The 13,548-nt window shown below is 31.8% G+C and overlaps 1 protein-coding gene and 1 non-coding gene across 2 annotated transcripts; one reads left to right on the forward strand and one right to left on the reverse strand.

The window, feature by feature from the left end:
* The first annotated feature begins 6,163 nt into the window (after positions 1-6,163).
* Positions 6,164-6,235, forward strand: Trnap-ugg (transfer RNA proline (anticodon UGG)). The gene has a single exon. It is a non-coding gene; the product is annotated as a tRNA-Pro (tRNA).
* A 5,694-nt stretch (positions 6,236-11,929) lies between these two features.
* On the reverse strand, positions 11,930-12,289 carry LOC126771195 (CUGBP Elav-like family member 4). Its single transcript, XM_050490950.1, has one exon. It carries the CDS (start codon positions 12,287-12,289, stop codon positions 11,930-11,932), a length of 360 nt encoding a protein of 119 aa, XP_050346907.1.
* Positions 12,290-13,548: the final 1,259 nt, after the last annotated feature.

Here is a 13,548-nt window from a genome sequence, read left to right on the forward strand (position 1 = left end):
GCAATTCTATAATTGCACCTTACACCACAAACCACAATAAATTAACGTCAACTTATTTAATTAATCACAAGATCAAATTAATATAATACCACCAGTATTTACCACCAGTAAATATTATTTTACTGGTGGTGGGTAGGGCTTTGTGCAAGCTCGTCCGGGTAGGTTACTAGTGGTACCTACTCATCAGATATTCTACCGCAAAACAGCCGTACTTGGAATTATTGTGTTCCGGTTTGAAGGGTGAGTTAGCGAGTGTAATTACAGGCGTCCCTTGTGCCTGTAATAACATCTTAATTCCCTAGGTTGGTGGCACATTGGCAATGTAAGGGTAGTTAACATTTCTAACAATGGCATTGTCTATGCGCATTGGTGACCACTTACCATCAGGTGGCCTATATGCTTATCCACCTATATATAAAAAAGGTTTATAAATACCAAATAAATAAAATAAAATAAGAAAGTAAGTAACAGCCTGTAAATGTCCCACTGCTGGGCTAAGGCCTCCTCTCCCTATTTGAAGAGAAGGTTTGGAGCTTATTCCACTACGCTGCTCCAATGCGGGTTGGTGGAATACACACGTGGCAGAATTTCGATTAAATTAGACACATGCAGGTTTCCTCACGATGTTTTCCTTCACCGAAAAGCACGAGATGAATTATAAACAGAAATTAAGCACATGAAAATTCAGAGGTGCTAGCCCGGGTTTGAACCCACGTTCATCGGTTAAGATTCACGCGTTCGTACCACTGGGCCATCTCGACTTAAATGAAATAATTTTTAAATAATTATGTTATAAATTTAATTTATTGATATATACTAGTTATTGTTGTGAGTTTAAAAGCGTAGATTTCTAGCGACTTGTTTGAAATAGATACGGATGTTATAAATTCTGTTTCAATCTGTCAAAGTTCAATCAAAATTTTATCAGTAAAAGTGATCCTCTTACCTAACCATTTATCGTCTATAGATATCACTCATCACGCCCTACGTTTTCTCATTGATGTGAAATTCTTTAAACGCGATTAGAGTGAAATTTCAAAAATCGAACACGATTGCTAAGAGCTTATTGTCATTGAAAGTTAATCAAAATTTAAAACAATCTACATTACGATGTAAAAAATTTAAATTATATATAAATACCGAGTTTTTCGAAAATAAAGTTTCTTTTTTGCTCTTTAGTTTCTACCGCCAAACAGTATTGTTGTGATCCGGTTTAAAGACTGAATGAGCCATTGTGACTAGATACACAAGGGACATAACAAGTTAGTTAGTTAGTTCCCAAGGTTGGAGGCACATAGGCGATGCAAGGAATATTTATTAATTTCTTACAGCGCCTAAAACACCTTACCTTTTTTATATATAAGAAGTGGAGCAAACATACAAAATTACATTTGATTTGATAATTTATATTTTATTTTATATTAAATGTTGACACCGTTTCTCACGTAATATCGTCGAGAGAGGATAATATTCGTGCTATCGAGCAGAAAACTGACTTTGTTTTTTCAAGCTTTTTTCACTTAAACTAAAAACGGTGCTCTTTGAAACGCTCTATTCATTCGTTAACATATTATGAAAAACCATAAACCGTTTTTCACATGAATATCCAATTTTAGTTCTTATTACAATTGTGTTAGAGTTAAATATGTAACGAAAACGAATGTCACAAGTATTGGTGTTGAATAAACGTATGCGTCACAGTTCTGTGTTGTGTACTGTTTCGATATTAGCATTTGGAAAAAACGCTTGCCAACTGTTTGTTACCTAGTTTTATTAATACAGCCTTCAAACGATTTTTTAACATCGATTTTTGATTTCGTAGGTGTTAACTCGAATAATTTTAATAGAGAGGTAGCCATGTTTTTATTCCACTAAATTACAGTAGATTATAATTAAAACTATATAATAAATGCTCAACGATTATTCTACCAGCAACTTCTCTTCACTTCCCTTAACACACTCTTTGGTCTAGACTATATAAGACCGCAGATCTTAAATCGCTAAGCTTAAATTCAGAACCATAAAAAATTATAGGATTTTCTGTCCAAAGCCTGAAGCTTGGTAGTTTTACATCATGCCTCTTAAAACACGTAAAATCAAGTCGGAATTATTTGAATGCCTGCATTATTTCCGGTCGAGTCGGATCTACCGTCCCATCGGATTATAAAAGTGAGTATTTCGATTTGAAATGCATGTAATTGTATAAGATTAATATTAATGTTAGCTTAGTATTAACAGCGTAAGAAGTGGTTTATCATCCTTACAGGGCGAGTATATGGGCAATACCACCTACTTAGGCCTAAAAAAATACAAAAAAAGTGTTCATTTCAAACGCGGTCACGTGACACATGAAAACCATTTTTTTCTTTTATTTTATTTGGCACACGTAATAAAGTCAACTGAAACTCGACTACGAGCATAACAGATGTCTTCTGAAGGTCACTTGGATAACGTAAAATATTAGATTATTTTGTACAAGTACTTGTTGTAAAAATATACTTGTATTTAGAGTATGTTACTATTTTTTTATCATCGTGTACAAACGGCTGATCAGTTTCAAAGGACATTTGATAGACACGTACTACGTAGACTATAATCGCATTTTTTTTAAATTCCAAATTCAAAATTAATCAATCTATACATTAAGCTTTTTTTAAAAAAAGACCTTAGGTTTATGGTTTTGTTTTTTAATTTTATGAATGCTTACAATTTTCAATATAACAGGAAATTTCCAGAAGGTAATCGTTTCATGATCAAAGTACACTCATCAATTGTATAGTAAATACCTTTTGAACACGGATGTTTCTTTAATTAAACAAGAAACATCCATCCAAGAAAATCCAGGTAATTTAATTTGAGAATTCAATATACAAGAATTATTTACATAAAGAAGAAACAAAATAAAATTAAAAAATTACTTTACAGATGGAATGGAAGAAGAATTTCTACGTCAAATCTAAATTCCGATTCTATTTATGTAAAATCTACAGGCAATACAATATTAAATATTTTTATGCATTGCAAATAAATTTAACTTTTTTTTTTAATTAAATTCAGGACAACAATAGTCAACAAATAGTAAATTATTATCAGTAACTGTCAAATTGCTGCAAACCATATGCTCTGAAATGTAATTGTATTTGTAATTACAATAACTCACTTGCTCTTCGAATTAGAGTACAATGTATTGAGGGCTTCATTGCTCATGAGTGGGTGGTACCTACTCCTGCCCAAGGTCACCATCACTATCACCAGCGATAACATAAAAGGGTCAAACAAACTATAATGAATACCTTTATTTTCTCAAACAACGTACGAAGCCCAACCAAATAGATCTTAAAATAATCATGATGTCAAATATAACTCAATTGACCACCACTTTGATGTCTCCGGAGATATACTTTGACGAGCACTGATTACAAGGAAACGTTTGAAGCTAACTTCGTCACGGTTGATTATCTTTGAAGACATTTCCTGATGTCGTTATTTTTATTAAATATTTGTTATTGTATCAAGATGTATCAAGTTTTACTTTGATGTAAATATTAATTTGATAAAAAATATAAATATAAAAAAATGCTTGGTTATTTTTGTTATCATTTGTTTTTAATTCATAACTTTAACTTTGAACTATCGTTTTTATTAAACACATTAATGAAACTTCTGTATTATTAACTAAAACAGATATGAGTTTGGAATTATTGTGAAAAAAATTTCAAACATTTCTTGTAAAAATCATTTATCTTTTGTTTAAGTAAGATCGGGCAAACGAGTAGGAGGCTCACTTGATGGAAAGTAACAACCACCACCCAATATTTCTTTTATTTTAATACAATAGAAAAAAAACAAGAAAACTTCGGCTTAAAATGTAATATAATGTGAGCTTAATTAAATTATAAAAAAATCTATTTGCATCCCTTCATTACATACATTACGTCGGAAAACATTCCAAAGCGTTGTAAAGCGGTTTTAAGCGGCGAACACTTACGGCGACAGATTTTTCACTTGCCGCAACGCAATAAGCGAGCCGAGGGCTTTTTTAAATATCCTCATAAGTCGAATTAAAAAAAAAAAAACTTACTAAATATTAGTAAGATTTCAGTTTGTGAAAGTTTGCTTTATAAATGACGGGACGCGTTTCGATTATTATTTCCTATATATATGTATATATATATGTATATATATATATATTATCGTGCCATTTATCTATCTTATTAAACATTAATCAAATAGCGGGTTCAAATCCGTCAAGTACCACATAGTTTTTATGTGCTTAATTTAAGTTTCCAATTCGTCCCATGCTAGGTGAAAATAACACATTGAGCAATACTCTGTTGAGTAGATATTATTCTATATACCTTATACATTAATTCATTTTAATTTAATTACTAGCAACCCGTTCCGCTTTCGTACGACTAGAATAAGATTCTAAATAAAAAGTTTAATATTGTAGGAGAAACATACAAAGAAATATTTTTACAATCTAGAAATCTTCTCAAGGAAACGTAAAAACACACCAGTTTATTTTTCATTTATTAAGAGAAAAGAAGATACATACATATATATTATAATGGAACAACGACATTAATAATCATTCATCACGGAACACGGACTTTGAATTATAACAAACAAAATCATAATGAAGTAGTAATGCTTTATTTGAGCTTAAATAACATTTCCCGTTCAAAACGCGTGACGGAAAAAACGGTATGGAATGAAATTTGGTGTGATATGAAAATGACCGACGGTTCTTTTGTCACGTATGCTTTCTAAAACCATTCATTTTATTGAATTTTTAATGCTGTATTTATTTATTAATCCTTTATTGCACACAATTTACAGACATTTAATAAAAAGCGGAGATGGCCCAGTGGTAAGAACGCGTGAATCTTAACCGATGATCGTGGGTTCAAACCCGGGCAAGCACCACTGAATTTTCATGTGCTTAATTTGTGATTATAATTCATCTCGTGCTTTACGGTGAAGGAAAACATCGTGAGGAAACCTGCATGTGTCTAATTTCACTGAAATTCTGCCACATGTGTATTCCACCAACCCGCATTGGAGCAGCGTGGTGGAATAAGCTCCAAACCTTCTCCTCAAAATGAGGAGAGGAGGCCTTTAGCCCAGCAGTGGGACATTCACAGGCTGTTTCGGATAATAATATATAATATTAAGTAGAAAATATAGTATGCAAAGGCGGCCTTATTACTTATAGTGATCTCTTCCAGGCAACCTCTATAAAGAGAAATATTTATGCTATAGTTGCTATTTGCGCGAAGGCTTCTGATATGGTATATATAATATTATTTATTATATTATATATTATACTAGTTTATGGCGTGTTGGTGGGTGGCCAGGTGTTGGATATAAAAAACTAGCCTAAATCCTTCCTTGGAGTTTATTGCTTCATACCAAATAACATCTAAATCGGTTCAATGGTTTCGGCGTGAAAGCGTATCAGAGATTTACTTTCGCATTTATAATATTAATATAAATACAATACTAATAAATGACGAGACGCATTGTAATGCCTATCTGATAATATTACTAAGCCAATATACATAAAACTTATATCATAACGTGCAGCACGCTTAGAAAGTTTTAGTACCTATATGATATTAGCTGCGCTTCGCAATTTCATCCGCTTTGAACTTTAACTATTCACCAATATCAAATTTAAGCATTAATCATGTCATAAAAGAATTATATTAATAATTGAAATTGTTATTTTATATATTATTTATGTTATGTATATTTTCTTAACTCATAATATAATATTATCCTCTACTTTATAAGAAGCGAACGAGCACTGTTATTACATAAACCAGAAACAAAACAGCATAAGATAATACAAGTTGTCAGTCTGATGACGTAATAAGTGGTTATTAACCTTTCGCTATTTATTTAAAGACAAATTACCTACCGTGACGATACTGGCTAGATTTTTTTAAATTATTAATAAAATATATATCTAGACCAATCACTCAAATAATAGAACATTTGTCTATACATTTGTTATTTGCATACTTTGTTATTCAAATTTGATTCTTATGTAATGAAAATAAATATTACATTCGAATACTAAGATTTAACATCGACGTGATCTCGACGCATCAATTTATTCACAAGCGGAATCAAACTTTCACCGGCTATGTCAAGTGGCTCGTTGGTCTAGGGGTATGATTCTCGCTTTGGGTGCGAGAGGTCCCGGGTTCAAATCCCGGACGAGCCCGACTTATATTTTTAAAATTATTATATGCTTTATATGCTATTATAGTTGTTTTAACTTTTATATGTAACATGTTATTTTTTTTTTCAATTTATTTGCCTCATTAAAAAAGACTTATTAATTTACTTACTTCTCACTTACTTCTTATTTAAACCACAGTTTATTTCTTTTAAGTTTAACTTTTTTGGACGCGGACGAATTTTGATCCAAAAATGTTTATCTTCTGTACATTACCCATGCTTAGTTTCTCGTCCAATTATTTTTTCATATTATATAACATCTTATTAAAAATGGAAGAAATGGATGGAGAAAAGGAAAATAAAAATTTTTGTTTAATCAATTTCATATAATCATTTATAATTTGCAGAACAATCTAGTATAATTATTTTAATTTCGAAAACAAACAGCCACGCGAGCTGAATTCCTTTTCAAATGACCAACTTAATTTAATCGCATATATATATAATTAAAAAATACAGAAATTATCCATTAAATCCTATTTATATGCTAACTAATATTATAATTGTATTAATCAACTATAATTCTTATATTGCTATATTAAAGCCAGAGACAACGCCATCCTCGAATACCTGATCGAATCTAGGGATGCGATTTTAATCTATCTTACTTAGCGTAAACATCTTGTTAAGACGTAATCGTATTGGTCATTGATATGTTAATATTACTGATTACAGAAAGGGAGCACAATATACAAGTTTTTGAAGGAAGAAAGAAATAAAATAAAGAAACAGTCCCCTACTCTATGGTTGACAACGCATTGATAGTAATGAATATTTTATTTCTTATTACCAGTGTCTATGGATGGTTGTGATCACTTCCTATAAGGTGGCTTTGAGCGTCGTGATTAATTGTTTTCTTAAGTTGTCGCTTATTTATAATAGCCATAGCTAAACCAAAATTTTCTTTTTTTTTCGAGTTTTCTACCTACAGTATGGCAACATTTCTAACACATTGTCAAAGCCCAAGTATTTGTGCTTGAGAAATATAAAATATTACTTTCAGAACCGTTAGTCCCCTTTGAAAAATCATCAATTATTATGACGATTTTGTAAGTTTCAACACCTATATATTTTTTTTTAAATATATTTTTGCATGGAAGTGTAAACAAACCAAGAAATGCATTTAAAATACACTTAATACAATCCAAAACGCAATTGAACCAATTAACCGCCATTATACGTCTTATCTTTGGAATTTAAAGGCGTTTTTAAAATACCAAACTGTGGACGGGAAGTATTTGGAAAATTTAGACGGAGTTTCTTTCGAATAAAAATATTTTAAGGAAACTGAAACTAAACTGTTATTAAAAAAAAATTCAAGCTCTTTCAATTATAATTATGTGATATGAGTAAAACATTTTCTCAGATTCAGATCAGAAACATTTCACTTAAACATGCAGGTAAATCCATCAGATTTACTTTCAAGATCAAATTGATTTTTTCTTTATTTCCCTGTTATACGGCTTGCAGAATGAGCAAGACAAAACAGTTACTGGATTTAGAGAAATAACATTTTAAATCCCAGTCTTCACATTACCGGGGCACGACTAGTCTACTCGTCTGTCATATTATTTCGTATGTTTATAGGTGGTGGTGATAACTCACTACCAGGTGGCCGATTTGTGACTTTTTGTCAGCCTCATCCTCAGCTGATTACTTAATAAATTATTTTTTATTTCATAATTATAATTTAGCCTTACTTGGTAGTAGAGTTTTGTGCAAGCCAGTCTGGGTAGGTATTTTTGTGTTCCGCTTGGAAGGATGAGTGAGCCAGTGTAATTACAGACACAAGGGACATAACATCTTAGTTCCAAAGGTTGGTGGCACATTGACTATGTAAGGAGTGATTAAAATTTCTTATGTAACAAATTCTATGGGCGGTGATGACCACTAACCATGTGTCAAAATAACGCTTAAAAATATAAAATATTTTTTACAGCAATCGTTATTCAAATGTTATACGTGATACGGTGAATAAGTTTTACGTTGATATGGTTAATTACGAGAATTATGGCGTACAGTGTTTTGAAAAAGATTTTATTGAAATTTTAATTTAAATTAAAAGAATTTTATTTCAACGCAAAAAATTAATGTTTATCAATTTTTACTTACTAATAGCCAGTTATAACAACGCAGAAATAACAAAAGTGCTGTATGTATTTGATATTGTGATAATACTTGTGCGTGATAATACTCGTAAGATTTCTTTTATTATAAACTCTCCTTACTCTTTCTAGAAGACTCTGTTTTCGAATCTGGGACTTCAATGTCTGCAGTCGTACAAGCTAACAATGAGACAGTCTGATATATCATAACGATACGAAGACCTGTAGTGCGATTATGTAAGAACTCATTTTTGAAATGTTGAAGGCCGAGTTATAGCGATATACCATTTTGTTGCGTCTTTTCTTATAATCATTATGTTCAATGTATTAAATAGACATTTCACGACTGTTTTCTGCGGCGTTTCGAGTTATTTCTTACAAAATACTGATCTCAAGTTTTTGTTTTGTAATAAAAATATGCCTACTTCGACTGGCCTGTTGGCAGTGTTGGCATTCCACTCCGGGGTTGCGGATTCGATCACGCCCTGAGTCGGGAAGTAGTATGTATAAAAGTTTGAATTATTTATTTTAAATATGTAAATATGTTTACCAGTCGGCTGTTACCCAAAATATATTTTTATTATTATTATATTATGAGTGGGTAAAGTATATATGGAACTGGAAGATTCTTGGCTTATGGTGTTAATTATATAATAGAATTTAATTAATATTAAGACATAAAGTTAAAGGCATATCTTGAAAGAATAACGGACGAGGTGAAATAAACTCAAAATTTATTCAATTAAATTCATTTATTCATGAAGTCGGTTTCACAATAAAGCTGAACAGTAATGAATATACATAACGGGTTTATATTTTAATTAAATTGATTAATAATCAACATGATATGGAATGTTTATTTGATAATATTAAGTTTTTAAAATGTGTTATTGAATTCTTTCAGGGTGCAGATGGATCACGTTGGGGTCACCACTGTGGATGCTATCATTGTATGCAAGTGTATGGTATGTAGGTCTAACGATTTGTTTCACTTCAAAACATTGGAAATTCAAAACAAGTTCAACTCCAATCATTTTTATGAACAAAACGATTGCAGCCAAACACATTTTTTGAGAAACAATGTAAAATGCAATAACGGCATGATAATTTGACGAAGTCAAATTATATTAAATTTCAATACAATAATGTAATATGTGACGTTACTGATTTGCAACACCATGTCACATTCATCCCGGATAGACTGTCTTAGAGGTCAAGTAGATTCGATGACACTGATTACCTTTTTATATTAATCATTTTCTTAACCAAGGACTCTTAAACAAAACACTTTTTTAATGATAACATTATATTATTATGTGCTTATTTTATTTTTTTTTTTACTGTTGTTAAGTGTTGTATGTATGTTTGTTACTGAATTACACTCGAACCGTTGGAAGTAATTTCAAATATGCAATAAAAATAAATGCAATGTTATGGTATATTTTTTAATAATATAATTATTATTTACTATCAATATTTAATGCGATTATGTGAATTATTTAAGATAAAGACATCGCCATCTAACACCTTATGCAATACACAAATATGATATTTAAATCACAGACAGATAAGATTAATTTTAATTTAAAAATTCAATTCCAATTCAATTTAAAAAATCAATATAATTCTTGAACTTTATAATTTAATTTGTTTTCAATCTTACAACAGTTTTCATTGAAGCTCCTTATAAGATTTCAAGTAATAATTGTTATCATTAATTTAATTATTTTACTTAAAAGCGCGCCTAAGGCTAGCAAAATTGCAGTTATCACACGCGCGTTACCTATACGGCCCTCTCGGCGTATGAACTCATTATATGCTTTATCTATGTACAATGGCCGACGAAATTCTATTTTTATATTTTCGTTACATATAGTTCACAAATTAATCTAAATTTGAATACCATTTTGATATATTTCTTTCAACTATTTAGGAGTCGTAAGTTATATAAATAAATCTCACTCTCAATACTCACGATATTAGGTAGATGTATTTCTAATATGTTCCCAATGGGACACTTGACTCGATACCGGCTTGCAATACAGTAATTACTATATATTGATAAGATACGTGTGTGTTGATCTAACACCTACAACTATAATATGATAATGGAATACACAATCAAATAAACGATTAGCGATTCTGCTTTATAACCCCTTTTAAATATACAACTTTTGTTCATTGTCGGTGTCAGGCGATTGTTTAAGGGAGTATTTTTTTTATGTGTAGGTGCAAACGAGCAGTAGGCTCATCTGATGGAAAATGACTACCACCGCCCATGGACATCTGCAACACCCAAGGCCTTGCAGGTGCGTTGCCAGCCTTGAAAATGTAATTGAAATTGTGCTCTCGTTATAACTTACATTACCATGGGATTATTATATCACCAACAATTTGGCAAATAAACATAATATATAAACTCCTTGGTTGTTCGACGGTTATAATTATGAAGGTTGATATTTGATTTTATACCATTTTGTACTTTTAAAATATGTAAAAATAAATAAAGTGTATAATTTACTGTGCTTTCTGTACCCCGCGGATATATCCGAGTTAAATTCGTATTTCAGTAACAACGGAAGTGAAAAGTCTTTGTTAATTACCAGCTTCATTTCTTTATAGTTTCGAAGTGATTTTGGCTTGAATCAGTTTTTATATTTTTCTTTGGGAATGAGATATTTTGCCGATGTATATAAATGTACATATTTTTTTCGAAATTTCATCAATTAATTCCGTCAATTAATTTTTGAGATAGACAGACGGACGATAGAGCGATAAATTTAATTTAATAATTAAAAAAAACGTATTTCTATTTAGCAAAAAAAAAACAGATGAGGATCAGTAATAGCTTTTTCATACGATGATATATAGCAATTTTTTTTTACACCAAATTAAAAATGACATACATACATATTTAGCATTCGTAAAACTAATTTGCTTTAATACAGATTTTAATTTGTGTCAATATAACAATTACAACAATACCAATATCCTGGGACATTATTCACACTCGGCCATCTGATTCCAAATTAAGCAGAGCTTGTGCTATGGAAACCAGACAACTGATATACTACATATACTTTTCTTTTGTAAATACATACTTATATAGATAATTACACCCAGACTCAGGACAAACAGATATGTTCATGCACACAAATGTCTGTCCTGGGTGGGAATTGAACCCACAACCTTGGGCGTGAGAGGCAAGTATCTACCAACCACGGAAACTGGCTCATCGAATATAACTTTATTATCTGACTTTAATCAATCTTCATTTGAAGGTCGTACCTTAGATAACAAAACTTAATGAATATTTATAAGCGTTAATTCAATACGAATTTTTAGTATTTACGAATAAGTATCATCCATAAATACTTGATGGCGCCTAAAAGAGGATTGCGTCATAATTTAATTAGTTGCCCCCTACGGGGTAAATGGTTGGCTGTTGCTTTACAACCATAAATATATAATAAACACACCAGCATCCAGAATCTTCTATATCATATAACCTGAAATGTAGTTCAAATAATACAAGTTTTAGTTTGTCAATTTTTTTTTATTTCTGTATATGACTAACCTTTGTGCATTCCCGTGTGCTTATCCTTGAGGACGGTCAGCTCGTAAATCTTTCCGAACTCTTCGAACATTGGTCGCAGATCGTTTTCTTCGAGGTGCCTCGGTATTTGACCGATAAAAAGTTTGACGGCGTCCTTGCCGGCTCCGGGCGGCGCTCCGGTCCTCTCGGCCGGCGTTAGTGGCGACGTTCGCTTCGCATCATAAGCGCCGTGCACGGGAGTCGATGGCATTGAGCTCTCGTTAGACTCTTGTCGGCTTTGTACCATACTTTTTACCGGCTGGGTCTGTACGAATGTTGGGTGTACAATACCCGGGAACATTAAGGCCGGATTGCAAAGATTCGTGCCGACCAGCATGATTATCTATCACAGTACAGATTCAATAAATTAAATAGTTTTAATCACAGTTTATTTGTACTATAATTTTCTTACACTATAAATTCGGTTTTGTTTTAAAGCTTTCGCGGGCTATTTACTTTCGGAGGGCGTAGGGTGGGGTGCGTTGGTGTGCGTGTTTTTTGTCTGTTTGTATCTCGCTCGCGTAATGCGTAATGGTATCGATCCTTATAGTAGAGGCTCAGAGTCCTCGTGTATTTCACCCACTCAATGTTTCACACGTGCTACGCTATAAACAACTAATATTCTTATTCACAATTGTATTTTATTTTTATTTTCTTAAATTTTACCAATTTTTTAAATTAATATTTAAACGATTATATTTAAACTTATTTATTATTGGCACGATTTATGTACTAATAACGTTTGAGCGATACCTTAAGAGTTAACACTGACGTATATTCAAAGCAAGTTAATTTATTAAAAAAAAAATAAAGCGGGAAAAAAGTTTTAACACGAAAACGTATGTTTGTGTTTACGTAGCGTAGCGCACGCGGTACTGTTTACAAACAACCGTTGGTCAAACACACTATTTTTTTATCGTTTTTTTTTATTTTTAATCGACGAGCAAAAATACACCAATTTATTATTTGTTTTATTTATAAATCGATCGATATAAATCGACCATTTACTATCACTTATATACTAAACACCGATGACACTATTATATACAGCCCTAATTTAAATAAGATCACACAACAACGACGAACGATGACCTTACGCACAAAAGAAACACAACACGACGAACTAAATTAGGCAACAAATTTGCCGTGTTCCCGTCTATATGTCTACATGTCCACTAACCTAAAATTCCCTCCCGGTCCTTTCATAGCGTACGCTATGGGGGAGCCTCGGATCTTGATACAGGCCTCCCTTTCACTCACCCTCAGATATTTAGAGGCAAGTGAACTCAGTTTATGCGACGCGGTTGATTATTACGAATCTCTTGTCTCTCGCGATACTATGCAAGATATTGTTTTGTTAACATATTTCAGCGTATGTTTACGTTCATTACATTTCAGCCTCAAACATTTCATGTCGTAGCTCAGATGCTTAATAATAATAAATTATTACAACTCATTGCCACTTCAAAATATATTAGTAAAATTTGCTAAATATTAGAGTATTTGTCATATAACTTAAACACGGGGTTTTGTAGAGAACAGTTACTAAGGGTTCGAGAAGGCATTTTAACATTTAATAAAAACGAAACCAACATC

This window comes from Nymphalis io, chromosome 10 (assembly GCF_905147045.1).
Source record: "Nymphalis io chromosome 10, ilAglIoxx1.1, whole genome shotgun sequence".
Classification (NCBI taxonomy): domain Eukaryota; kingdom Metazoa; phylum Arthropoda; class Insecta; order Lepidoptera; family Nymphalidae; genus Nymphalis; species Nymphalis io.

What these genes read in the sequence shown, in the direction of transcription:
- LOC126771195 (XM_050490950.1), bottom strand. Translation starts at nt 12,289, where the DNA reads ATGCTGGTCGGCACGAATCTTTGCAATCCGGCCTTAATGTTCCCGGGT.